Source organism: Indicator indicator, chromosome 14 (assembly GCF_027791375.1).
Source record: "Indicator indicator isolate 239-I01 chromosome 14, UM_Iind_1.1, whole genome shotgun sequence".
Taxonomy (NCBI): domain Eukaryota; kingdom Metazoa; phylum Chordata; class Aves; order Piciformes; family Indicatoridae; genus Indicator; species Indicator indicator.
Window position 1 is genome coordinate 18317027 of NC_072023.1, and position 26211 is coordinate 18343237.

The following is a 26211-nucleotide window of genomic DNA, read 5'->3' on the forward strand; positions in this document are numbered from 1 at the left end:
GCTTGTAACAGAAAACCCTTTTAATTTCCTGTCATGTAAACCAAATACAAAAGAAAGGGTGAGAGCCCCATCTAGTGCTTACACAGCTTCAAACTGTGACCATGACCCACAGTGCTGGGTTGACATCTCCTAATCCCCTATTGGCCCAGATCTCTGCCATTTTGGGTGGAAAAGCCCTTTGAGATTGAGTCCAACCATTCTCTAACTCTGCCAAGGCTGGTGCTAAGCCATGTCCCTCAGCACCACATCTCTGCCTCCATGGATAAAGATACCTCCCCAGGGAGCCTGTTCCAGTCAGAGAAACTTTTCAGTCAAGAATTCTCTTCTAATATCCAACCTAAATCTTCCCTGGTGCAACTTGAGGACACTTCCTCTCCTCCTATCACTTGTTACTAAGGAGGAGATACCAAACCCCACCTCACTCCAGCCTCCTTTCAGGGAGTTGTAGAGAGCAATAAGGTCTCTCCTCAGCCTCCTTTTCTCCAGACTACACAACCCCAGTTCCCTCAGCTACTTATCACCAGCCTTGTTCTCCAGACTCTTCACCAGCTTTGCTGCCCTTTTCTGAACCATGGCCAGGCCCTCAATGTCCTTCCTTGTAGTGAGGGCCCCAAAACTGAAGCCAGTGCTCAAGGTGTGGCCTCCCCAGTGTTGGGTACAGGGGCACAATCACTACCCTTTTCCTGCTGCTCTCAGTCCTGCTAATCCACACCACCTGGGCACACATTGGCTCATCATCAGCTGGCTGTTAAGATAGTAACAGGAAAAAAACAAACTGAAACAACCACCCACCCACCATTAAGGCCATCTGGGCCAGAAGAGCAGAGGGGACAGTGTAGGTCACAGCTCTGTTGTAGAACTACTTTGCAGAATTTGTTTTGTAGCAGACCCACCTAACCTAGCCATGTGCACAGGTACCATCCAACACTGCTTTAGACAAGCTACTGCAATATCCATACTGAACAGGCAGCTCTTATTTTCACATTGACATGCTCAAGCAGCAAGATTAAAAAATGAATTCTTTTAAAACCCCACCACATACTATAAGCAGATCTTTTTGGGTAGTTGAAATCACTTTTATTTGAGGAACGTCACCCATGCTGCACAGTTTCAAAGAGATCTTACCAAGAAAAGCAGAAGTTTCTCCTCCCCCTGTCCTGCAGTGGACAGGACTGGCACAAAAAAAACCAACCCCAAAACTCACCACACCTGGGAGGTTTAGCACCAGCATCCAATGATTAAGAAAAAAAGCATTTGATTTCATTTTCAGTTCTCTGGTTGGGTTTTTTTGGTTTTTTTTCCCCTTTTCAGTTTGATACCAAAAAGAAATTTGAAAAATTCAATACTGGTGAAAAAGTGAAATTCTAAAAAAATAAACCAAATCCAAACCCCTCCCCCCCCAGAGTTGCTGTTGACACAAGGGAGGTTGCTCTTTCTGAACCTCACTCTTTTTCGCCTTCTCCATGCATCTCTCTTGCAGGCGTTCCCTGGATCTCAGCTGCTGGTCAGTTTCATTTTTGTTAAGTTTCCATGTTTCAAAAAAAAAAAAAAAATCTTTGCTTTCATCATCACTGCTGACAATTTATTGCTTCTGTGTTTCTTTGGTGTTACTTTTGAGTTGTTTTAGGACACCTGTTGAAGAGCCAGATTAAAAAAAAAAGATTAAAAAAATTATTTTTAGTTTCATTTTTTGCTAAGAAGGTGAGATGTCAGCTGAAGAAGTTATCCTAAGGCCAGCAAAAGCATGACTAGGTTATTATGTGCACAAGCTGAGAAACAGTGTCTTCCCACAGCAAAACTTCAACAGATGCTGTTGCTAAAGAGACCAGAGAAATCTTCCTCAAAATTCAGATTTCTAAAGCAAAATGTAGTTTGTGACAAACACAGGCACAGGGGCAGAGGAGAGAAAGAAAAGCAGCAGAACCCTCTTGCTTTGCCCCTGGAGCACTCCCAGGTGCCACCACAAATATCTAGCCATACATAAGGGCATGTGGCAGAGTCTAGAGTGGTGGCCAGTGACAGGACAAGGGACAGAGGACACAAACTGGAACACAGGAGGTTCCAAACATAAGGAAAGTTCTCCCCTTTGAGGGTGGCAGGGCACTAGAGCAGGCTGCCCAGAGAGATTGTGGAGTCTCCATCTCTGGAGGCATTCCAAACCTGCCTGGGCTTGTCCCCATGTGATTTACTATGGGTGGTCTTGCTCTGGCAGGGGGATTGGACTGGATCTCAAGAGGTCCCCACCAGCCCCTACCACCCTGTAATTTGTTTGGAGAACAGGAAGTATCTCTGTTCCTTACCTGAGGGATGGTAAAGGTGTCTGAGGAGCCGGGCATTACTCAGCACCACTCTGCTCAGTCACTGGAGCAGGATTTTCAGCGGGTGTTTCAGTCACCTTTGTCTGAGAAACAAGAAACCTTTATTAAAGCCAAAGGCTGAGCTCCAGACCCTTCTTCTGCCCAGTGGTGGTGCTAGCATAATTCAGGTGTTTAAATAACCAAGGAAAACGCATTGTGAGAAAACACAGAACTCCAGGAAATACACTAAAGTTTAAGAACTGTCCCTCAGGTTCTGTTAGGGGATCACCTCAAGTTGATACAGAATGAAAAAAAAGTCTTTCCTCATCAAGCTAAAACTTGTGTTTGCAAACAGCTCCCTGAAATCATCTGATTAAAGACACTTAGGAAACTTCTCTAGAGTGTTCAAATTCATCACTTACAGGGAGAAGATCTGAGGAAGCTGGAAACCACAACTGGTCTTCTCCACTTCAAAATTCTTAGAATCTGAGCCGAATTAAGACTGATACAGATGCAGTCCCCATGCCACCACCCATTCAGCTCAAAGCAGGCCACAAGGAACAGGCAATGAAGCCAACTACCCCCAAAACATCAACACTGCGGATTTAGCCATTCCTCAAGCACACCAACAATTATTTGTTTAAACTCCCACAGAAGAGGTGGCCTTGAGTACCTCCCCCCTCGCCCCAGACCTGGTCTCCACACTGGTTTGCCAGGGGCCTGCTTACTTCTTTCCCGTCCTGAGCTGGAGCATTGGGCGGACGAGGTCGGCGTCGGTAGTTGTAAGGGCGCCGGTACCCCCGGCGAGGGGGCTGCTGACTCATGGCATTGGCCTCCTGATGGTTCTCCTTGTTTTCAGCTTCTCCAGCCACTGGGACAGGCCGTGGACGTGAGGGGCCCCTGAACAGGGGAAATAGGTGGTAAGTAAGAGAGAAGCTTGAAAAATACTCATGCTGGACATGAGCCAGCAATGGGCACTTGCAGTCCAGAAGGGCAATGGCAGCCTGGGCCGCATCAAAAACAGCATGCCCAGAGATGGAGAGAGGGGAGATTCTGCCTCTGCTCTGGGGAGACCTCACCTGAAGTACTGCACTCAACTCTAGAGCCTTCAACACAGGAATGGCATGGACTTGATGGAGCAGGTCCAGAGTGGAGCCATAAAAATGATCAGGGGGCTGGAGCACCTCTGCTATGAGGCCAGGCTGAGGGAGCTGAGGTTGTTCAGCCTGGAGAAGAGAAGGCTCCAGGCAGACTTAATTGCAGCCTTCCAGTACCTGCAGGGGGCTACAAGAAGGCTGCAGAGGGACTGTTTGCAAAGGCCTGCAGGGATAGGATGAGGGACAATGGTTTGAAATGAGAGAAGAGCAGATTGAGATTGGATGTTAGGAACAAGTTCTTCACCATGAAGGTGGTGGAACACTGCAAAAAACTATCCAAGAAGGTGGTTGAGGCTCCATTCCTGGAGATATTCAAGGTCAGGAATGTCTGCAGAGGAGACTCTAGGAAATTTGGGTGTCTTCACAGAATCACAGAATTTTAGGGGGTGGACAGGCCCTCAAAAGATCATCCACTCCAACTCCCCTGCCAGAGCAGCATCACCTAGGGCAGGTCATATAGGAATGCATCCAAGCAGGTTTGGAATGTCTCCAGAAAAGGAGATTCCACAGCCCCTCTAAGCAGCCTGTTCCAGGGCTCTGGCACCCTCACAGGAAAAAACTTTCTCCTTCTGTTCCCATGGAACCTCCTCTGCTCCAGCTTGCACCCATTGCTCCTTGTCCTGTCATTAGACATTCCTGAGCAGAGCCTGGCTCCATCCTCCCCACACTGCCCTTCACATCTTCATCAACATGAATGAGGTCAGCCCTCAGGCTCCTCTGCTCCAAGCTAAAGAGCCCCAGCTCCCTCAGTCTTTTGTCACAAGGGAGATGTTCCACTCCATCTTTGTGGCTCTGCACTGGATTCTCTCAAGCAGTTCCCTGAGGTCCTTCTTGAACTGAGGGGCCCAGAACTGGACACAATATTCCAGATTGGCTTCATCAGGGCAGAGTAGGTGACCTACTCACCACACCCCTTCTAATCCACCCCAGGATGCCCTCATCACTGATCTTCATCTTGGCATTGATCCATTGGCCACTACTCTGTGTGCAACCATCCATCAAATCCCTATTTCTTCATCTGAGAGCAGGATGTTATGGGGGCACTGTATCACAACACTTTATGAAGATCAACAGTGAGGTAACTCAGGGTTTTCTTTAACTTGTCCCTCATTCTCCAAGATAAAACAAGTCACAAAGCCAAGAATCAGAATGAGCTTTTCCACTTAGAGGGAACTTTAAAAAAGAAGGCAAGGAAACATCTCCAAAGGTATGACAGTCAGTGGCTCTTTCCCACAGATATTTAAATGTACTAAATTCCTCAGATACAGAAATTTCCCCTCAGAACAGAAACTGAAAGCTGCAGTGGTCATTCAGAACTAAGGCTGGAAAATTAAGAAAATTATCCTAAACTGGCCAGTTCAAGGTACAATGAACACATGACTGACTCAATGCACATATCCCACAGATCATAGAAAGGTTAAAGTTGGAAGGGACCTTAAAGATCATCCATTTCTAACCCCCGCCATGGCCAGGAACACTTCTCACTAGCTGAGGTTGCTCAAGGTTTCATCCAACCTGGCCTTGAACACCTCCACAGCCTCCCTGGGCAACCTGTTCCAGTGTCTCACCACCCTCACTGGAAAGAATTTCTTCCTAATCTCCAGTCTCAATCTGCCCTCCTCAAGCTTCAATCCATTCCCTCTCATCCTATCACTCCAAGCCCTTGTCGAAAGTCCCTTCCCAACTTTCTTGTAGGCTCCCTTCAGGTACTGGAAGGCTGCTGTACAGTCTCCCTGGAGCCTTCTCTTCTCCAGGCTGACAGCCCTGACTCTCTCAGCCTGTCCCCAGAGGGGAGATTTTTCCAGGCCTCTGATCATCTTTGTGGCCTCCTCTGTACCTGCTCCAGCAGCTCCATGTCCCTCTCAAGCAGAGGGCACCAGAACTGGACACAGTACTGTAGGTAGGGGTCTCACATCTTTAAGAACATGCTGCTAAGTGTCCATTTATCCTAGTTGTTATGGATCCCTAGGCAAAAATAAGGACAAGGAAGCCCATTTCCCAAATATCCTCTCAGCTTCCAACTGGTATCCATGCTATAGATTTCTTGAGCTAGATGGAGTTTGCCTGTTTAGGAACATCACAACAGTAGTGTCTTTTGGCTATCTGCTCAGTCTCCCCAACACTCATGCAAGCTTTTAACACCATGTCCATCAATCTGCTGTATGCAGACAGCTGGAGTCAGCATCCTCAGCATGAATCAGCAGTGCACTACTGCAGAACACAGAGGAGATGGATGCTGGGCTGCATTCAGAACAAGGCCCCTCTAAGGTCTACCCAGAGGCTTCTCTTCTTCAGGCTGAACAGCCATACCTCTCTCAGCCTGTCCCCATAGGGGAGATTGTCCATCCCTCTGATCACCTTGGTGGCCCTCCTCTGGGACACATACAGGACTGAGCTGGTTGTCCACGCTACTACTCCAGTACTGACTGACAAACTCCAGTCTGCAGTCCATGAGAAGAGTTCTAAAGCATGCTCTGCCCTCACAGATGTTCCAGATTGAGTAGGATTTGGATTCATTACTTGTCCAGCAAAACATAGGAGTGCAGCTGGGAAGACATGGACCCTGGAACTCACTTCAATGTGTTGCTCAATTGGGAGCAGTAAGAAGATGCAAACATTTCGTTCACCTTTTCTTGACTTATTCCTAGCTCTGAGCAATACATCAGCACATTAAAGAAGTTCTGCAGGAGAAGTTCCTTTCTCCTGATAATCAGCGTGCTTCTCCCTGTCCCTACCACTGCATAGGCACTGATGGCAGGGAGCACAGCTTCCTACTCTGTGAAGCCTGCACAGATGAGAGCAGCAGCCAAATGCCAGGAGCAGCAAAGGAACCAGCACGAACCTGCGGTAGCGGGGACGGTACGTGGGATTCCTGTGGACTTGCTGATGAAGTTGTCCTCCTTCTGTGACCCCATCCCTCATCTCTCCCTCAACACCCTGCAACCAAAACAAGACCAAAGTCAGAGTTAAAGATGTCACAGGCAGTATAAGAACTGTAAAGCCAAACGATCCAAAGACACGTTCAAACCCACTGTTATCACTTGAGAGACCCCAGCACATCAGGTCAACAGCAGCAGATGAAAGACTTGAACTTGGGCAACATGACAGTAAGAGAGCAAAAGCCAGAATGCTGCCCTTGTTCCTCAGAGGCCCTCAGCAACATGTGCTCACAGCCCAGAAGGCCAACCATACCCTGGGCTACATCAATAGAAGAGTGGCCAGCAAGTCAAGAGAGGCAATTCTGCCAGAGTAGACAGAGAGGATCTTCCCAATATCTGAAGTGTGAAGATCAAGAGGATGAGGCTGGGCTCTTTTCAGTGGTGTCCAGTGACAGGACAAGGGGCAAAGAGCACAATCTAGAACACAGGAGGTTCCACATAAACATAGGGAAAGGCCTTTTTACTTTGGAGCATTGGACCAGGCTGACCAGAGTAGTTGTGGAGTTTCCTCCTCTGGTGATTTTCAAAACCCACCTGAATATTGCATTCCTGTGCACCCTGTCTAGGAGAACCTGCTCTAGCAGTGGAGCTGGACTAGGTCTCCAGAGGTCCTTTCCAACCCCTGCTGTTCTGTGATACTTCTCCTTCTGCAAAACCCTGCAGGGAAGGTGCTTAGGAAATCTTGCAGATGTTATGTACAGTGCTGTGTAGCTAATTTAAAGGAAAAAATAAAGCTACACCAAAGTGTTTCCTTTGCACTGAAATACTGTAGGCAGAGGCCTATGGTAGGATGATACATGGAGGTTTCACAAGTCATAGAAGGGCATAGGTTGGAAGCAACCTTGAAGATTGTCTAGTTCCACTCCCCCTGCCACAGGCAGGGACACCTTCCACTAGACCAGGTTGCTCAAGGGCTCACCCAGCCTGGCCTTGAGCACCTAGTTATCAAAGCACTCCCAAGACATGGAAAGTGATGAACTTCTAAATAAAACCCATATTCCAAGAAACCTTCTTAAGTTATGGTTATACTACTAAGACTTCCCTCTGCTTCAGGTGAAGGATATGGTGAACCACTTAGATGTCTCACTCCTGAGTGTTTACTCTTCAAACAAACAGATATTTTAACACCTAAAGAGACGCTTTTACCACATTCCAGAAAGACATATCAAGGAAGGGCCTACAGGACAAACTCTCATAGCAAAATCCCAGTATCAACAGCAATGATATTGACATTGGAGGAATCCAGAACACTGCTGAATACTTCCAAGTTAGTTAAGCATTGCCAGGTCACTGTAAGGCCCTGCTGAACTGTTCAGGAGAAGGATCAGAAGATTGCTGAGGAGGTAGGATGACCGACACTGAAGGAATTGAACTTACACTTCGAGGTGGTCCACGGCGTCGGCCGAAATAGCCGCGGCGATAGCGGCGCCGGTCTGCAGCGTAGCGGCTGCCTTCTACCGGGACTCCATCTGGGCCGGTCACGTTAGCTGCTTCTGCACCCTGAAAAGTCCAAAGGAAGTTAATCAGAGTGGTGTGAGGATAGAACAACCAGCTACAGGGCAAGGGTGACAACAGAAAAGAGCAGGGCTTTTTGCATTAGTTCCAAGCTACAGAGGTTCATTCGTCTGTTTGTTCCTCTCAATTCCATAACCAAGAATTCTGATCATAAATTTGGACACTAGCAGCCAGGCTGATTTCAGAGGAAAAAGCAGGAAGTAAAAAAAGACAAAACCCCCACAAACAACAAAGAAAGCTGAGAGTAAATAAAAAAAATGCTTGGGGAAAAAGCAGAAGCACAAAGAAATGAAGGTTCTTACAGTTAAGCTACTAAACTTCAAGCCAAGTTCTTCAGGGCAGTTAATGATTACTGAGCAGGTTGCAAGCTTCAGATGCTCTCTGAAGTGAAAATTCCAGCTCCTAGAAGCACTGGGATGTAGTTAGAGTTTTGGTCCACACCTAGAAGTACTTAATGAAGCCTTTAAAAACCAGACCTTCCACAGCAAAGCTGTGCAAAAGCCACCCACTGCAGGGAGTAACAGCCAAACCCAGCAGACTCACAGCTACAGTTCTGCGTACTCCCCACCAGTGATGGTCACTCTGTTGGATCATATCCCTAAGTCTCCAGAGTCTCTCACCTTCTCTCCCTCGACCACATCAAACTCTACAGTCTCTCCATCACCCACACTGCGCAGGTATTTCCGGGGGTTGTTTTTCTTGATCGCCGTCTTTAAAGAAAGAAGAGAAGAAAACCATTGTCTTACCATGGCCTTACACATTGGCAGCCCTGGAGAGCAGGGAAGGACAGCCTTCTGCTGCCATCTCAGCTCTGTGCACCACACCAGTCATCACACCAAGGAATTGCAGATGCATAGATGAGACCAGCAGGACAGGGAGGGAATTCTTCCCCTCCGTTCTGCAAAGACCCCACCTGGAGCACTGCATCCAGTTCTGGTGCCCACAGCATAAGAGGGACATGGAGCTGCTGGAGGAGGTAGTGTGTCCCCTCTGGGACAGGCTGAGAGAGTCAGGGCTGTCAGCCTGGAGAAGAGAAGGCTCCAGGGAGACTGTACAGCAGCCTTCCAGTACCTGAAGGGGGCCTGCAAGAAAGCCAGGAAGGGACTTTTGACAAGGGCTTGTAGTGACAGGACGAGAGGGAATGGAGTGAAGCTTGAGGAGGGCAGATTGAGACTGGAGATTAGGAAGAAATTCTTTGCAGTGAGGGTGGTGAGACACTGGAACAGGTTGCCAAGGGAGGTTGTGGATGCCCCCTCCCTTGAGGTGTTCAAGGCCAGGATGGATGAGGCCTTGAGCAGCCTCAGCTAGTGGGAGGTGTTCCTGGCCATGGCAGGGGGCTGGAACTGGATGATCTTTAAGGTCCCTTCCAACCTAATCCGTTCTATGACTCTATGAACAGCCCCCCAAATCTTTCCCACTAGCAGAAGAGTTCTGATCAGTTGGGAGCTGAGCTTGACTGTTTCAGGAAAACTGTTCTGACAGCTGCTGAGCACTTGTGTTCCAGGCAGCAGGCCAGCACACCCTTTTAGCTCCCCACCTAGCCACACCTTTCCTTACTCTGCAGTGTCTCTGCACAGCACAGGGAAGAATGCTAAAGCACACACAGCACTGCTACCAAAACCCAAGAGGGTTGTTGGTTTTTTGATATGGGAAGAGAATGAGCTGCTCAAGTGAATTCTTTTGGGAGTTTAGAAAGCAAAGACTCCCACCATGAGCTGAGGCAGCTGTGTTCCCTTTTAGTGTCCCAGTAGTATGAGTGCCCCATTCCTCAAACTCTGATAGAAGTAGCAGCTTTTCTGTAGATGCTACATACCAGTTAACTTCACAGCAGATTCAAGGTTTAATTTTTTCACTACCACTTGTAGCAAAACAACTGACTCAAACTCTCAAGACTTCTGCTCTGCACATCACAGATGTCAAGAAGCTGCATTTCAAACTCCAAGTGGTCTGGTTTGAGCTAGAAGACAACTGATTCTGTTCAGCAGTTTTGGTTTTCAGCTCAGTCTAAGTAATTGTACTTTCTGAAGTTAACAGCTCATTTCTGCAGACCCCATCTGCTTCTAGAAGCAATAAGGTTTGATGCTTATAGCTACTACTAAGGTTTTCTATGCAGAAAGGCTCTTGCTTATACTTGTTCCTACAGAAACCAAGGTCACTGCTAAATCTACAGAACCTCAGCTTGGTATACAAAAGTAAGAAGTAGCACCTGTGTGGAGAAGCAGACAGGACAAGTGACCCAAAGGTTTTCCATTCTATATACATCACATTCAGTCTAAAGCTGAGGGATCACAAGGGTTAAGATTTCTTCCTCAAAGAATGGTGTTGGAGGACTCTGTCCAATCCAAATCCAGTTTCCCAACTGCCACTGAGCCCAGCCTGGAACATACCCAGTGCCTGCCCCCAACAGTGACATTTATGAAGATAATAAAATGAAAAGCTTGATTAGTTTTGTTTCCCAATCCATAAATCTCACCCTTACTCCCTTTCTCTCGGGAAGAGAGAGGAGGTTAATAGAGAGTCTGTCCTTTGTCTAGTGGCCAGCCCAACCCTAACCCCCAATAGAAGGGCCTACCAGATTTCTTTTCAGTAGAGGGTGGACTTAAGAGTAATGAAGCTCCTCAAACATCCTCCAAGATGGGTAATGGAAGATAAACTCAAGATTCCATGTGTTCTATTCCAATTTTACAGACAGAAGCCTAAATTCAGATCTGCAGCTGACTAACCTGCCAACAGGAGGCTGCTGGAGTATGGGCTAGGATTTGTTTTGTACAGGCAACCCAGAGCAGTTCTGAGCAAGTTCGAGAATTCAAAGTAGAAACTGTATGGCTTAACTACTTCAGCTGCAGGGAAACATCACTGAAGTAAGCCTCTAAAGCAAGCCTAAGCTCTAAGCCTGATGAACAGACTTTTACTCTATATATCCAGAGGCAAGAGAGCACTCTTCTGTTACTCTTCACCAGCATCCTGCAGACTCCAGCTTCTTTGATTCAAAAGACAGATGTTCTGTGTTCAGACAGCACCCAGTTTAGACAACGCCTTTCCCTTCCCAAGGGAGCACTAATGAACACATAGCTATAAGACTCTTCAGAGCTAGTTAAGTGTTTTGTTTGGAAGAGTTCTTCCTACATCCTATCACCACATCATCTGCACATCCAGCGTGGTCACAGCAAGAGCCAAAATTCATTATGCCAGTTAATGGTGCGGGGGGGTTAAGCTGTGTGGCAACTACAACCCAGTGAAGAGAATTGAAAGACCTGTGCAGAAGAGATGAACTCCTCACTGCTTCTTGATACAAAATACACCCAATTAAACTGGACTTCCACCACTTTCAATGGTGTTAACTTGCAGGACCCTTCTCCCTGCAACAGGCACTCTCCACAACCCACCAGTTCTTATTTTTCACACCAGCTCCAATTGACACAGTGCCCCCAGCCAACACCTTACAGCAACCAGCCAGACAAGTATGCAAGCAAGGCAAAGCAAGTGAAGAAGGGCTTGCAGCCCCCACAAGACAAAGTTAATTCAAAGCAAACCATGCATGGCCTAAAGAGAAAAGCATTTTAATCTGTGATAGGTTTATAAATAGCACCCAATAGCCAGACACCCAGGGTTAACCCCTACTCCAATCATGAGACCAGCCTGTTCCCTCCCCATTAGGGATGTGTGCAGGGCAGGAGGGAGGAGGCTAGATCTATTCAACTAGGTCAACCTTATTCTGAAGGGATTAGGCATGTAATCCAGCCCCTTCCCGGGAGGCAGGGATGGAGGAGGGGCAGAACTGGCACTGATCAGAGAGGGAAGCTTGCAGCACAGTTTTTGCTTACGCCATGGATTTCCCTCCCTCACAGGGTGGCCCCATCGGGAGCTCCAGCCAGAAAGCCTCAGGCTTTGGTAGCCAGCACATTCACCTACAGGAACAGCTGAGGAACATCATCAGATTGCAGCCAACCCAGGCCAGAGCTGGAAGCATCTACTCTGCCATGCACAGCCCACCAAAAAGGTGAATCAGATGCAGGCTTGCATGTCTGTGTTATTCCTGAAGCAGCAAGCCACTTGTGCTCAAGTCAGAGGATTTCAACCACAGGAGATGAGCAATTAGCTCCCAAACACATCCACACAGTTTACATTTAGATGAATCACCTCTACAAGTGAGGAGGTCAAAATAGCACTGATAACACTAGTTTGCTGATGGCCTTCACTACTTGGCTCTGCAGGCAGCTTTCCCACACAGAACAACACTAATCCATGTTAGCTCTGTCATTGGGAGCACATCAACCATTTCCTAGGATATCTTCTCACAGGTCTCAAGGAGACTTCATTTGTCTTCAAGGTAGTTTAACAGGGCTGCCTACCCAGTGCATGTTTCTCTTCCTAGAGCTCTTCCCATCCTCCCCTGGACACACTCCTATTGGGTTGCAAATGCAGCATCTCTATCAGCACACACAGAGCACACTGTCACTAAGGAAGGAGAGTGACCCTCAGAAATCAGTATGTGTTTTGAGAGCTCTTGCTTCCCAAGTCTACCTACTGAAGAGGGAATGTCTGCTGCATACCCTTCCCAACATCATCTTCACTCATTACAGGCACTAGAATTACTCCCTTCCATTTCTCAGATAATGGAACTGCCCCCCTTGACTGAATAAAGCAGTTAGCCTAGTTTCACTGTTTAGACATGAAGCCACAGGAACAAACTGTGTTGACCAGCAAGTGTGACAAGCAGGACCAGGGAAGCAAGTGTTCCCCTGGACTCAGCACTGGGGAGGCCACACCTTGAGCACTGGGTTCAGTTTTGGGGCCCTCATTGCAAGAAAGACATTGAAGGGCTGGAGTGGGTCCAGAGAAGGACAACAAAGCTGGTGAAGGGTCTGGAGGACAAGGTTGGTGAGGAGCAGTTGAGGGAACTGAGGTTGTTTAGCCTGGAGAAAAGGAAGCCAAGGGGAGAACTTCTGGCTCTCTACAACACCCTGAAATGAAGCTGAAGCAAGGTGAGAGTCAGACTCTTCTTCCTAGTAGCAAGTAATAGGATGAGGAAGTAGCCTCAAGTTGCACCAGAGGAAGTTTAGATTTGGCATTAGAAAAAACTGCCACGCTGGGGGTCTCAAGCACTGGAATAGGTGCCCCAGGGATGCTGTCAAATCCCTATCCCAAAGGTGTTTAAGAGAAGCAGAGATGTGGTGCTGAGGGACAAGGCTCAACATCAGACTTGGTAGAGTTAGAAAATGGTTGGACTTGATCTTAAATGTCTTTTCCAACCAAAGCAATTCTATGTTTAACAATTACATACACAAATCCTTGTCCTCTGTGACCAGCTCCAAGTTTTCTGGTCCCATTTGATGGAAATGCTGCCACTTACTCCACAAAGCAAGTTCCTGAGTAAAAGCATGGCTTTAAGCATGGCTTTGCAACACATGGGCCTGCAGACATTTCATATGGGACAAGCTCCATGGGCAGGATTTCATTTCCCTGGTTTATTAAAAGTCTCATATGATGCAAAACTAGACCTAGGCCAACTAATCAATTTACATCTACATGGAAACAGCATCCTCTGTCTTCTCACTGGTTGCCTGTGACCTAAAAGTTGCAGCAAAAACTTAGGGCAGCCTACTGACAGCTCAGGGAAAAGTTAACCAATGACAAGCTGCTGGGGCAGCCTCTCTGTGTCTGGGCACACTTGGCACATGGCCTTCCTCCTTTTCTTCCTAGAAACAGCTGTCTCATGCAGCAACAGCTGATGGCAATCCAGGCTGGTCAAGAGCCAGGTTAGATCACTTTCTCTCTAATACCAGAGAGGGCAGACAGAACAGACATTCAAATGAAGAGGATAGGAAGAAACAGAAGACAATAAGCCCAAGGAAATGGGGAGGAAAAAGAGAAAAGCAGGAAGATATTTACAAAACAGGAGTCCTGTCCTGAGAGGAGGAACAATCAAACAAAACACCACAAGAGAGATAAATCTGCAATAAAAGTCAGAGTAGACAAGAGAAACCATGAAAGGTTCCAATACCTACTCCTTCACTTCCAAGCCCCGAGAACAGGAAAACATCCTAATATTCCTGCCTGAAAAACTCAGCAGTCATGCCTGTTCAAGGGATTTGCAGGCAATATTCTGAGGAGAAGCCAAGGCCAGGTGGCCATTTTGGAGCTGCATTAGAGCCCTATCACAGCAGTGACTGTACCAAGAGCTGTGCACTGTCTTACCTGATGAACAAACACATCTTCTTTGGTATCATTTCTGCGAAAAGAAAGTGAGAAGTCAGAAGAGTTGAGGCTAAGAGACTTAAATAGAAGTGTCTGGCTTCATGAAAGAAACCCTCCTTCCCCCAGCCTGGATTCCAATCATTCTGTGCAAGTTAAGGCTACCAAGACTCTGCTCTCAATCTCCAGGATGATATGCTTGACAGCAGAAAGGACTCCTCACCCTTCAGAAGGGGTGAGGGGATGGGGAAGTAGAGGTTCTCTGTAATCTTCTGGTAGACATTCAGTATTTTGTCCTGCTACAGGACAGTTAATGACTAGACTGCTTGCCTTTCACTAGTGCACCACCCCCCTGCCCAAAAAAACCCACACAACTTCCCCAGGGGCTGCAACCTGAGCTGTTATCCCAGAGGTCAAGCAAGACTATCAACAGGACTGGCCACAGCTGTTAACAGAGCTCTCCTTTCAGTGAAACTCAAAGCGACCATGCACAAGAGGTGTTAGGAAAGTCCATTGGAGGGGGAACCTAGATATAAACACGAGGTTGTCTGGATTGGAACAGACACTTCAGGCTTCCACATGTAAGCCATGAAGACAGCTCCAAGACCTCGATTCTGTGTTCCCATAGACCAGAAAGAGCCCAGCCTCTGTCATCTGCTCACCCAATTCCCTCTCTGCAGAGAGAACAGGTGGGTCAGTTTGTGAAGGTAAGGCAGAACTCAAAAGGGTTTGGGCTAGACTGAAGCAGTAGTGGAGCTCAGATTAGGAAGAAGGCTGACAGGTTGTTACACCAGATCCATCTGAAGGTTCTCACATGGACTTCTCTGAAAAATGAGTTCTTCCTAACTTGGGTTTTTCTCCTAATCTTGCACATCACTAGTCTCCAGAGACTGGGATTAATATTGGACCAGAACTAGCTTCAGATCCATGCAGCAGGGGCTCTCCTGCCCCTTCCTACACTGTTCCACTTACCCAAATCTACCTGCTGTGTATCAAGGACTTACAGTACAATATAACTTCTCAGGGATGGCTTTTGCAAGGCAAGCATCCACCACGCAGGAGCTTCATGTTTTATAAAGCACACAAAACATTTGAGCCTTTCAAGCCCACAGCTTATTCCAGCCTCAAAAGCCATTTTCCTCCAGTAACTTGGAAGTGTGGGTCTTGTGTAGCTAAGGTTGGAGTGTGATCAGTATCACTTAGAGCTATTTGTATTACCAATGCCACTCAGATTTGTTTGTATTCAGAGGAAAAGAAAGAAAAAAAGAGAGAGAATTTCTCTGAACCCAACCTGGAATATCTTCAGTTAGATGGTATCAGAAAATCTCACTGAACTTTGAGAAGGTATTTTAACCAATCAGTTAAGACTTTAATTTTTATCCAGAAGTATTTCCCCTCCAACTCCAATCTTACTCAGACCTTTAAAAAACAGCCAGGCAGTCATGAGAGAACATAAAGCTCAGTAAAGGTGCAGAAAGAATAAATCTGAGAAACAAGTAAAAGACCAAATTTGTAACAAGCTTGACCTCTTCTTTTTTCTGCCCAGACACAGGGGAAGGTATGTGGGGGGAGGGGAAATAGCCCCCTCAGAACGACACAAGTTTGTTGACTGGCCAAACCTGGCTATCAACAGCATGAACTTGTAGTCAGGTACACGAGTCCCTGTTGTAGTTACTAACACATGGCATATTAGCTGTAGCATGAGTCTTAGTGCAGTACAAACAGGCCTGCTGTAGTTTAAACATACCTGTTGATAAAGCCATATCCATTTCTGACGTTGAACCACTTGACTGTGCCAAGAACTTTGGTGGCTGGAAAAAAAAAGTTCAAGCAGTTACTCTAAAACATAGGGAAATACAAGAAGGTAACAAAGCCACTTTTATACCTGCACATGAAGTCAAACAGACCTATTCTGTTCCATTGCCACTCCATGTGTACCTTCATCTCCAACTTTAGCTTATACTAAAGCAGCAGGAGGAAGCAGTGCTTTAACACTGTTCTTTGGCCAAGAGTTTTCTCCCCAGCATTTAAAACAAAGTCCAACTCCATTTTCAAATGTGCCCATCCATCCCTTCTCCATTTCTTAGCACAGAAACAAGCAATGAAGCTGAAAATCCCACTGCCATCCAGGAGTCCTCTTTACCTTCATAGTTAGACATGAAACATAGCTAAAAAAAAAAACACAACAAAACCCCTGTCTTGAAGTCCCTCTTCACTCAGACTTACCCTTCTTTTCTTCTGATGAAGCCAGAACTGGCCAGGAAGACCACTACTAAGCAGCATGCAACTCTCTCAAGTGGCAAGACAGCAAACTCCTATTTGGGACAAGCTCTTCCTAGCATTGCCAACATAACTCTAACCCAACAAAACCCCAAAACGTTTGGGTTTTCTATTCCTTCCTCTAACTGGGAAATCATAGATGCTCTCTAAACTGACCAACTTCATATTCCAAGGCTTCCGAGATCAAGACAAGCTCCTATCTCAACCCCCAAATGATATCTTACTTAGGAGACATACTGCAGTGTCTTACAGAATCTGGTGAAACCTGTTCCTCCAACACACAGAAACGTGTGGGAGCAACTCAACAGCAATGGAGGCAGCTCAACCTCTCCTTCCCTCTCAGCAACTGGGTGGTGGCCACAAATTTGTACTTTTCAAACCTGTAGGGATGGGAGAATTTTGTTCTCCAGACTTCCAGAGATTTTATTTATTACATAGCATGAACTACTACCTAAGCAAACTACACTGCTGATTTGAAAAGGGTCTGTCACCTACTGCTTGTTTAAAGACCTCACATGTTTGAGGGGTTGGAGGAACACAGGCTGCAATTAACAGGGAAATAGTCTAGAGAATCTCCAGTTCAAAAGTCCAAGCCAGTCTGCTAGAGGCAAGAAGACAACACTGCAAATCATAACCTTTGTCTGCTCTACACCTACATTTTTCCCTACACATCCATCAGGACATGACAGAGCTACACAGACCTTTGGTGTCACAGAGCCTTGCCATCCTTACACACCCCTCTGGCAGAGCAACTCTGACTCCTCCTGTGAGCATAGAGCTGAAGTAGGAATGTTTGCTGATAGGAGTCCACTGTATTACTGCTGCTGTTGTTCATCCACAGCTGGCTGGAGATGAGCCAGCACCATGCTGAGGGGGGCAAGAAGGCCAACAGCATCCTGGTCTGTATCATGAATTGTGTCACCAGCAGGATCAGGGAAGCAAAGGTCCCCCTGGACTCAGCACTGGGGAAGTGACACCTTGAGGACTGGGCTCAGTTTTGGGGTCCTTCACAAGGAGGACATTGAGGTGCTGGAGTGGGTCCAGAGAAGGGCAAAAAAGCTGGTGAAGGGTCTGGAGAGGAGCAGCTGAGGGGACTGAGGTTGTTGAGCCTTGAGAAAAGGAGGCTGAAGCCAGACCTGCTGGCTCTCTGCAACTCCCTGAAACGAGGTTGGAACCAGGTGAGCATCAGCCTCTTCTCCTTAGTAAGAACTGATTCAATGAGAAGAAATGACCTCAAGCTACACCAGGGGAAGTTTAGATTTGGTATTAGAAGAAACTGCTCTATTGGGGTTCTTAAAGACTGGAAAAGGCTGCCCAGGGAGGTGGTTGAATCCCCATGCCTGGAGGTATCAAAAAAAAAAAAGAGGCAGAGATGTGCTGATGGACATGGTTTAGCACTGGAGTCTGAGTTGGAGAATGACTGGATACAATAATACTAAAAGTCTTCTCCAACTGAAATGATTCTATAGAAAGCAGTAACAGCCCTTTTCTCATTGCACTTTTAGAAGTGGAGATTTTGGTCTCCTTTAATGCTCTTTCAGCAGAAAATATTCTTATTTAGAAGCAGCAAAAGCAAGTTAAGACTGAGACAGTTGCTAGAGCAAAGGGCTCTACTTAGAGCAGCATCCTTTCCCAAGCTGTTTTGTTCAGTGATAACCCCCCAAGTTTCATTGTCAAGCACTGATTCAGTAACAAGCCTTTAGCATCAACATTTGTAGCTGTGCTTTTAACTTAGTTGCAAGCAGATATCTCTTCGGTCAGAGCTCCTGCTGCCACCGCAAAGGCACCGGCAGTACACGAGAGCTCACTGCACTGAGACAAGTCACCAGACGAAGAAGAGGGTAAGTAAACACAGAAGCAGAGGCCGATGGCACATGCAGGCTTTAGCCTACTTTAAGACAAGACTAATACCACTGATTCCCACCCCCCATCATCCTTTCCCTCCCCCATAAAATAGCTATTGAAGCTGTCAGCCTGCTTCAGATTAGAAAGAGGGTGAGAAGCCCAGAAAGCCTGACAAAAAAAACCCTTGGAGAAGTCAAAAAGCTGGTGGAAGGAGGTAGTAGAAATTCACTCTACCTGGCCAGCTGGCTGCTCTAAGTGGATGCCCACACACAGAGCTTCAGAATGGTGGGGATTGGATGGGACTGCTGAAGATCATCTAGTTCAACCCCCCTGCTAAAGCGGGATCACCTAGAGTCAATCACACAGGAACACATCCAGGAGGGTTTAGAATGCTTCCAGAGATGATTCCACAACCTCTCTGGGCAGCCTGTTCCAGTCATCTGTTACTCTCAAAAGGAAGAATTTTTTCCTCATGTTTATAGGGAACCTGCTGTGTTCCAGTTTCTGTCCATTGCCACCTGCCCTGTCACCAGGCAGCATTGAGAAGAGTCTGGCCTCATCCTCCTGACACTTGCCTTCTCGATATTGATAAGCATTGAGACACATCCCCCACGCCCCCCAGCCCACTTCAAGTCTCCTCCACATTTGTTTTGCACAAGCTGCCAGAGGCCAGAGCTGAGTCTCCCACGGATTCCCTAAAACAGCAGTACCCACACCAATTCTTGCAGCCTCCCTTAAGCATTAGCATGAGAGAAGAACCTACAACACATTAACATGGTACTGAACATGGTCACGCTACAGCCATTGTTAAGCCTGAGCTGTCAAGGCTGGGAGATCAGGCAAGGAGGACAAGCCCAGAGGAAACCGTAATCAGTTTAACCAACCAGTCAGATGAGGTAGTTGAGGTGATGATGCAGAGCCCATCAGCAAGTGAAAGCCTTTGTATTTCTACAAGGCACTGAGACTATTAGAATAAACAAAAACAACCACCCCTGCCCACAGAGGCACAGCCTTTCCATTAGTTTTTAACAAGAAAAGCCCAAGCTACCTGTGACCGAAAGGGAAGACAAAGCTGACTAAACTTTATCCTTATTCCTAGAAGTCAGACATCGAGATGTCCTGAACAAGCATCAGACTCTGCTTCTAATGGGATGCAAGCAAAGGTAATGACAACACCATCACAGAATCACAGTGCTAGGGGTTGGAATGGACCTCAACAGATTAAGTCCAAGCCCTCTGCCAGAGCCATTAACAGAGACATCTGAGGTGGATTTGAACATAAGTCCACTTCCAATTCACATTATAATCATTTTCCTTACAACTCCCACTAAAAGTCTTGCCTAATTAGAAGGTCAGTGTGCAAAACTCACCACAGCACTTTTCTTTTTCCTCCTAGACCAGAAAAGCTACTTGGTGCCTTCACTTCTTCCCCACCCTGTGGGGAAAACAAAACCCACCCCAAACCAAAACAGCAATAGGTGACACGATCAAAACAGGGAGGTGGTTGAGGCCCCATCCCTGGAGGTGTTTAAGGCCAGACTGGATGAGGCTCTGGCCACTCTCATCTAGTGTGATGTATCCTTGCCCACGGCAGGGGCGTTGAAACTGGATGATCCTTGTGGTCCCTTCCAATCCTGACTGATTCTATCATTACCAAGAACGAAACAAGCCATGTTAAGGGAAGAAGCAGCAGGCACAGCAACAGATGTGAATGTGCCTTGACTGATTACTGACAAATCTGATAACAGAAGATGGTGAAACACACCCCACACCAACTGTACCTCCAATTTCTGTTTTGCTAGAGTCCTTCCTATCTCAGCTCCAGAGAAGTCCTTTACCTGGCTCCTCTATCTGCTGTGGCAAAGACTTCAGCACCCTCCCTTCAAAAGAGAGGGCACTGTCTTCCCTTAAGGAAGTTCTGGAGTTGTAGCCAGCCTCAACTTCACCTTTAATACCTTCTCAAAGTTATAAAGAGCAGACCTCTATTTCCCCTGCCGATTGAAGTCTTGTCGTTTAACAGGTTGATGCTATTTAATCACAATGATAACCCCCCCCCCCCCAGCTATGCACTGGTTTTGAGCACAGCTCTGGCAGCTGAGCACTTCGCTTGTTTTACTAAAGCGAAAAACAATTTTAAAACCCCAAAGGACTAAGCACAGAAGTATTATTAAAGCAGTATTCTTTATAGACAGAAAAGTTGTGCAAAGGTCTTAAGATAATGGGAGGGGGACTGACACAGTGTTTCACAGCTACCCTCCCCAAGAAGGGATGCCCCGGCAGGTGCCGGGAAGCCCCGGCAGCATGGCTGCACATCCCTCACTATCCTCGGCCGGCCCCCCAGAGGAGCCCTGAGCCAGGTGGGGCAGGCAACGAGGCTGCTGCACCACAGGTGCTCCCGCCCGACTCCAAGTTGGCTTTCCCAACCGGAGGAGAAGGCGGAAGAAACGGCAGCACAGCCCCCCCCGAACCGCAGCGTGAGTGACAGCCGCGGGGCGGGGAGCCGGGCTGGGCCCTGGGCGGCGGCTCTGTGCTGTCCTGTGCCCCCCGCCGCAGGTGCCCTGGGAAGTTGGGAGCGGGGCCCATCACTCACCCAGTACTTTCTTCTCTGTTTCGGCCACGGCGGTTGTGGCTGTGGCTGTGGTTGCGGCGGCCGCAGCCGCGCCGGGGGCCGCCTCCCCAACAGCTGCGCTCGGCGCGGCGGCGCTGACAGGGCTCTTGGGCTTGGCGTCCGGGCCGGCGGGAGACGGCGGCGCAGGGGCTCCGGCCGGGGAGGCGGTGGCAGTCGCAGCGGCGGCTGCGGGAGGCGCCGGGCTGGGCGTGCTGGTCTCCGCCGCCTCGCTCATGGTGCCTGGCAGGAGGGTGAGTGCGCGGCGCTTAGCGGCCGGTGTCCCGCGGGCCCGCGCTGGGTCTTACTGCCCCTAAAATGGCCCCGCCGAAGTTTTTAACACAGTCAGCGGGGGCCGGCGCCGGCATGGGCACCGCCTCATTAGCATTTAAAGGGGCCGCGCCGACATGGCGGCTCGGGGTGTGGCTCGGCTCGGCTCGGCTCAGCTCGGCTCAGCTCAGCTCGGCTCAGCTCAGCTCAGCTCAGCTCAGCTCAGCTCACATGGCAGGTGGTGGAAACACCAATTTAACCTGGGCTTTAGGTTGCTCGTGACTTGGCCAAGCTGTGTTTCATCTTGGACTGGAGCTTGTTCAAAAAGTCCAGCAAAAGCTGCTTGGGCTTGACAGCGACATGAGGAGGAATGCTTCGTGTTTCCTCCTGTGAACTTGGTTTAGGAACTGGTCTAAGAACTTGCAATAATGAGCTGACAGAGGTCTGTGTTCTGCAGTTCCTCTTTGGGGGGAAGAACAGAACACACCCCTGAGAACTACTAACAAGCAAGTTTCACCAAGTAATGAACTTCTGGAAGAAATACTTTTAGAACACAGCCAGAAGAGAAACCATCTGGAAGTGGGTGTGCCAAGCATGATCCACCTCTTGCCTTCTGCTTGAGTCCAGTGTCTGTCACTCCCACAGTGTCTGTCATTCCTGCACAAGTGCCTTGGGACAGTCCAGCTTGGGACAGTCCAGCCTGGGACAGCCAAGAGCATCACCTTTACAATTGCAATGCCTCAGGCACTGTGGCACCAGTCACAGGTGTTTGCAGAGAGAAGAACATCCCCTCCATGCTCTTCATGTGCCTCCTGCTGCCCAAGTTGGAAGAAAAGTTAGCAGCAGAGGCTGGCTGGGGAGCATGGTGCTCTGCTGAATGCTAGACCAAGGACTGAAATATCTAAGGTGAAGACACTTGTCAGAAAGGGATGGAATACTCTGAGCAAATGCCAAGAGAAAAGAGTGGCTAAGAACCAGCAGAGAGGCGTGGCAATGGCTGTTTCATATCCCTCTGGGTTGTGTACTTTTCTTGCTGCTGCAGCTCCCCTGGTAGAAGGTGTCTGAGCTGAAGTCATGGAGAACCAGACCTGCTTCTCACCTGTGTTAGTCAGAGGGGCTTATCTAGGATGAAAGTTACTCAACCTGGGGTTTGTTGCTGTTTGACTTTTGGAAGGGAACTGAACCCAGTTGACAAACATCAGTAAAGCTGCAGTTCAGCAAGTAAAAGTTAAGAAATACCAGGAATGGGGTTCCTTGTAAGCTTCTTAAAGCCTTCTTAAAGCATAGGCATAACTGCATGTTTCTTAATTAGATGACCACGTACTCCTCTTCCCACAATAAACTGCCTTTTTATTTTTCAGCAAATGAGCTGCTTTTCCATAGTCCTTTCATCCTGCTGGCTCAATGTGCAGCTCAAACCATTATTTAATGTATATTACCTAACCCTCAGAATAGGTGCAGAATTAATTGTTGCCTTCTTTCTTTTGGTTTCTCGGAGGGCCTTTACTGTTAGGACCCATGGACCACAAGCATCAATAACTGTGTTTTATCCAGCATCACATGCAAATCACTGGGATTATCATCTCCACCCTGGTGATGGGGAACAGAGGCTAAAAGAGATATTAATCCTGTTTCCAAGTCTCTGCTGATCTGGGTAGCTGCCTTGAACATACATGCATTCATAGAATACATGCAAACATAGAATCATAGGCTGGAAAAGACCTTTAAGCTCATCGAGTCCAACTGTAACCCAACTACCACAACCACTAAACCATATCCTGAAGCACCACATCTACAGCTTCTTGAACACCTCAAGGGATGGTGATTTCACCACCTCCCTGGGCAGCCTGTTCCAACCCCTCACCACTCTCTCAGTGAAGAAGTTTTTCCTAATGTCCAAACTAAATCTCCCCTGGCACAACTCAAACCCATTTCCTCTCATCCTGTGGCTGGTTACTTGGGAGAAGAGACCAACATCAGCCTCACTCCAACCTCCTTTCAGGGAGTTATAGAGAGCAATAAGATCTTCCCTCAGCCTTCTCTTCTCCAGACTGAACAACCCCAGCTCCCTCAGCCTGTACTCGTTGCAGCCCCCTGATCATTTTTGTGGCCGCCTCTGGACCTGCTCCATGAGGTGGATGTCCTTTCTGTGTTGAGGGCTCCAGAGCAGGATGCAGCACTCCAGGTGAGGTCTTACCAGAGCAAAGTGGGAGAATCACCTCTCTCCATCTGCTGGCTATGGTGCTTTTGATGCACCATGATGTATACAGCATTGTCTGAGGTCATAGAAAGCAAGCCAGTTGCTATTACAATAAATCCTATTCCCCTGCTCTACACAGGGGAATACTTTTATCTTATATCTTCCCAGGAATGTCCAAACTTGAGAAGCATCATCACATGCAGAAAGCTACTTCCTTGCCTTTACCTCCACTTTCCTTTTGAGCCCCAAAGCCCTTTTTTTTCTTTTTTTTTTTTCTCCCAGTAAATTAATGTGATATACTTGTGCTGAAAGCACAAGGTCCAACACTGAGTCCACTCAGTCAGAGCCTGTAGATGGCACTAAAAGATGGGGAATAACAAAACTTCAACCTGTAGTTGTGAAACAGCAGTTGGGTTCTCATTTCAGTGCAGACTTGACCAACCTAGAGCCATACGCTGCTGGCAGTTGATTCTTGGAGGGATTCTTTCTTCTGCCTCATGCATTTCTCCTGAGCTTCTTTGGGCACACAGGAAACACCATGTACCTGTACAGTAAATTTAGTTTCACAATGGAGCACCACAAATAATATTCCCTAAAGAATAGTTGCAAGGACAATGCCTGATTCACAGGTGGAATCACACACAAGCTAGTGGAGGAGACTGAGGGGGCAATCTCATCCATGCTGATCAATATCTAAAGGGTGAGTGTCAGGGGGATGGAACCAGACTCTTTCCAGTGGTGTCGAGAGACAGGACAAGGGGCAGTGTACACACACTGGGACTCAGGAAGTTCTGTGTAAACATAAAGAAAAAAAAAATCTTCCCTTTGAGGGTGGCAGAGCATTGGAACAGGCTGCCCAGAGAGGTTATGGAGTCTCCATCTCTGGAGGCATTCTGAACCTGCATGGCAGGTATTCCTGTGTGATTGACTCTAGGTGGTCCTACTGCAGCAGGGTGCTTGGACTAGATGACCTTCAGAGGTCCCTTCCGACCCCTACCATTCTGTGATTCTGTGAAAGTCAGCTGTCCCTCACTGAGGGCCCAGTAAGTGGTGGGTAATATCCAGCAGCTGCACAGCAGCTCATGAAGCAAGAGAAGACTACAGCCATCTGACATGCAGATAGCCACCTGAAGTAACTGAGATACCATTTGTCCACAGTAATGTCTGGTCAGCATTTGAATCAGCAAATTGAATATAGCAAAGAAAAAAATGTCCTGGGACCTTGAGTGAGTGCAGTGCTCAAAGCCCTGACCGTGGACTTTATTACAAAGCAAAACCTTGTACAGCAGAATGCTGTGTAGTCCTGCATTGTGTGAGCTGTGAAGTGCCTGGCATTGTGTGCCATGCTGGTCCTGATGCCACCCTACAACAAGTGAGCACTTCCCACCTGGGCATTAAGGGACATGACTCTCATCTGTCACACTGAGAGGCACGAAACATGGGAGAACAGGTCTGCAGGGAGTCCTGGGCCTCTGGCTTTGCATGTGTTGTCATCACATGGTGTCCATACAAAGTGTGTTAAGCTCCATCCCCAAACTTGGACAGGCTGGAGAGGTGGGGCCAAGCCAACCTCATCAGGATCAACAAGGCCAAGGGAAAGGCCCTGCACCTGGGTCAGGGCAATCCCAAGCACAAATCCAGGCTGGGTGAGGAGTGACTTGAGAGCAGCCTTGAGGAGAAGGACTTGGGGCTGTCAGATGGTGACAAACTCCCCAGGAGCCAGCAATGGTCACTGGCAGCCCAGAAGGCAGCTGTGTGCTGGGCTGCATCCAAAGCAGGGAGAGCAGCAGCACAGGGAGGGGATTCTGCCCCTCTGCTCTGCTGAGACCCCACCTGCAGCACTGCCTCCAGTTCTGGTACCCCCAGCATGGGAGGGCAGACTGAGACTGGAGATTAAGAAAAAATTCATGACAGTGAGGGTGGTGACATCCTGGAACAGGTTGTCCAGGGAGGCTGTGGATGATGCCTCACAGGAGGCATCATGAGTAACTTGGTCTAGAGGAAGGAAGGTGTCCCTGCCCATGGCAGGAGGTTGGAACTGGATGATCTTTAGGGTTCCTTCCAACCTAAACCATTCTATGAGTCTGTGAACATAAAGACAGTCATTATTATATACTACTTAAAACATAATTGATATAATCAGTGCCATCAAAACACATTAAAAAGTCTAAATAGAGATAATAATGTCCAGTTCACATTGAAAAGCTGAATTGGCTTCTGAAAAGCAGAAGATTAATTCAAAGTTCTTAAAAATGTAAAAATTTTATAGCAGGTAGAACTTTTCATCCAGTCCAACCCCCCTGCCAGAACAGCATCACCTAGGGCAGGTCACACATCCAGGCAGGTTGGGAATGTCTCCAGAGAAGGAAACTCCACAACCTCTCTGGGCAGCCTGCACCAGGGCTCTGGCACCCTCACAATGAAAAACTTTCTCCTTCTGTTCCCATGGAACCTCCTCTGCTGCAGCTTGCACCCACTGCCCCTTGTCCTATCATTGGACATCCCTGAGCAGAGCCTGGCTCCATCCTCCCCACACTGCCCTTCACATCTTTATAAACAAATGAGGTCATCCCTCAGTCTCCTCCAAGCTGAAGAGCCCCAGCTCCCTCAGCCTTTCCTCAGCAGGGAGATGTTCCACTGTTTTCAGCATCTTTATGGTTCTGCTCTGGACTATTTCAAGCAGTTCCCTGAGGCTCTTCTTGAACTGAGGGGTCCAGACCTGGACATACTATCCCAGATGTGGCCTCCCCAGGGCAGTACCACGCTTTTAAGTGTCTGCTTTTTTGAGAGCACTGCCTTCTGGACTCTGCAAGGTTGCTCCTGGAGATGTGTTGAGAGTCCACCCTGAGAGGTTTCCTCTGCTTCCTGGGACTGACTTATGAATCTCTGTACTTCTCTTCTGCCTTCA

The 26211-nt window shown here is 47.8% G+C and overlaps 1 protein-coding gene across 1 annotated transcript; it reads right to left on the bottom strand.

Moving 5' to 3' along the window:
• Positions 1–1060: 1060 nt before the first annotated feature.
• YBX3 (Y-box binding protein 3) lies at positions 1061–21071 on the bottom strand. Its single transcript, XM_054386696.1, has 9 exons — positions 20819–21071; positions 15851–15914; positions 14107–14140; positions 8529–8618; positions 7771–7893; positions 6297–6391; positions 3026–3197; positions 2301–2401; positions 1061–1632 (listed from the first exon to the last, which is right to left on the bottom strand). Exons 1-8 carry the CDS (start codon positions 21069–21071, stop codon positions 2336–2338), a joined length of 897 nt encoding a protein of 298 aa, XP_054242671.1. The 3' UTR covers positions 1061–1632; positions 2301–2335.
• Between the last annotated feature and the right edge of the window lie 5140 nt (positions 21072–26211).

What these genes read in the sequence shown, in the direction of transcription:
- YBX3 (XM_054386696.1), bottom strand. Translation starts at nt 21,071, where the DNA reads ATGAGCGAGGCGGCGGAGACCAGCACGCCCAGCCCGGCGCCTCCCGCA. An exon ending in AACAGAGAAGAAAGTACTGG is followed by an intron (nt 15,915 to 20,818) that starts GTGAGTGATGGG and finishes TTTTTTTTCCAG; the next exon opens with CCACCAAAGTTCTTGGCACA. An exon ending in TACCGTCCCCGCTACCGCAG is followed by an intron (nt 3,198 to 6,296) that starts GTTCGTGCTGGT and finishes TCCCCTGTTCAG; the next exon opens with GGGCCCCTCACGTCCACGGC.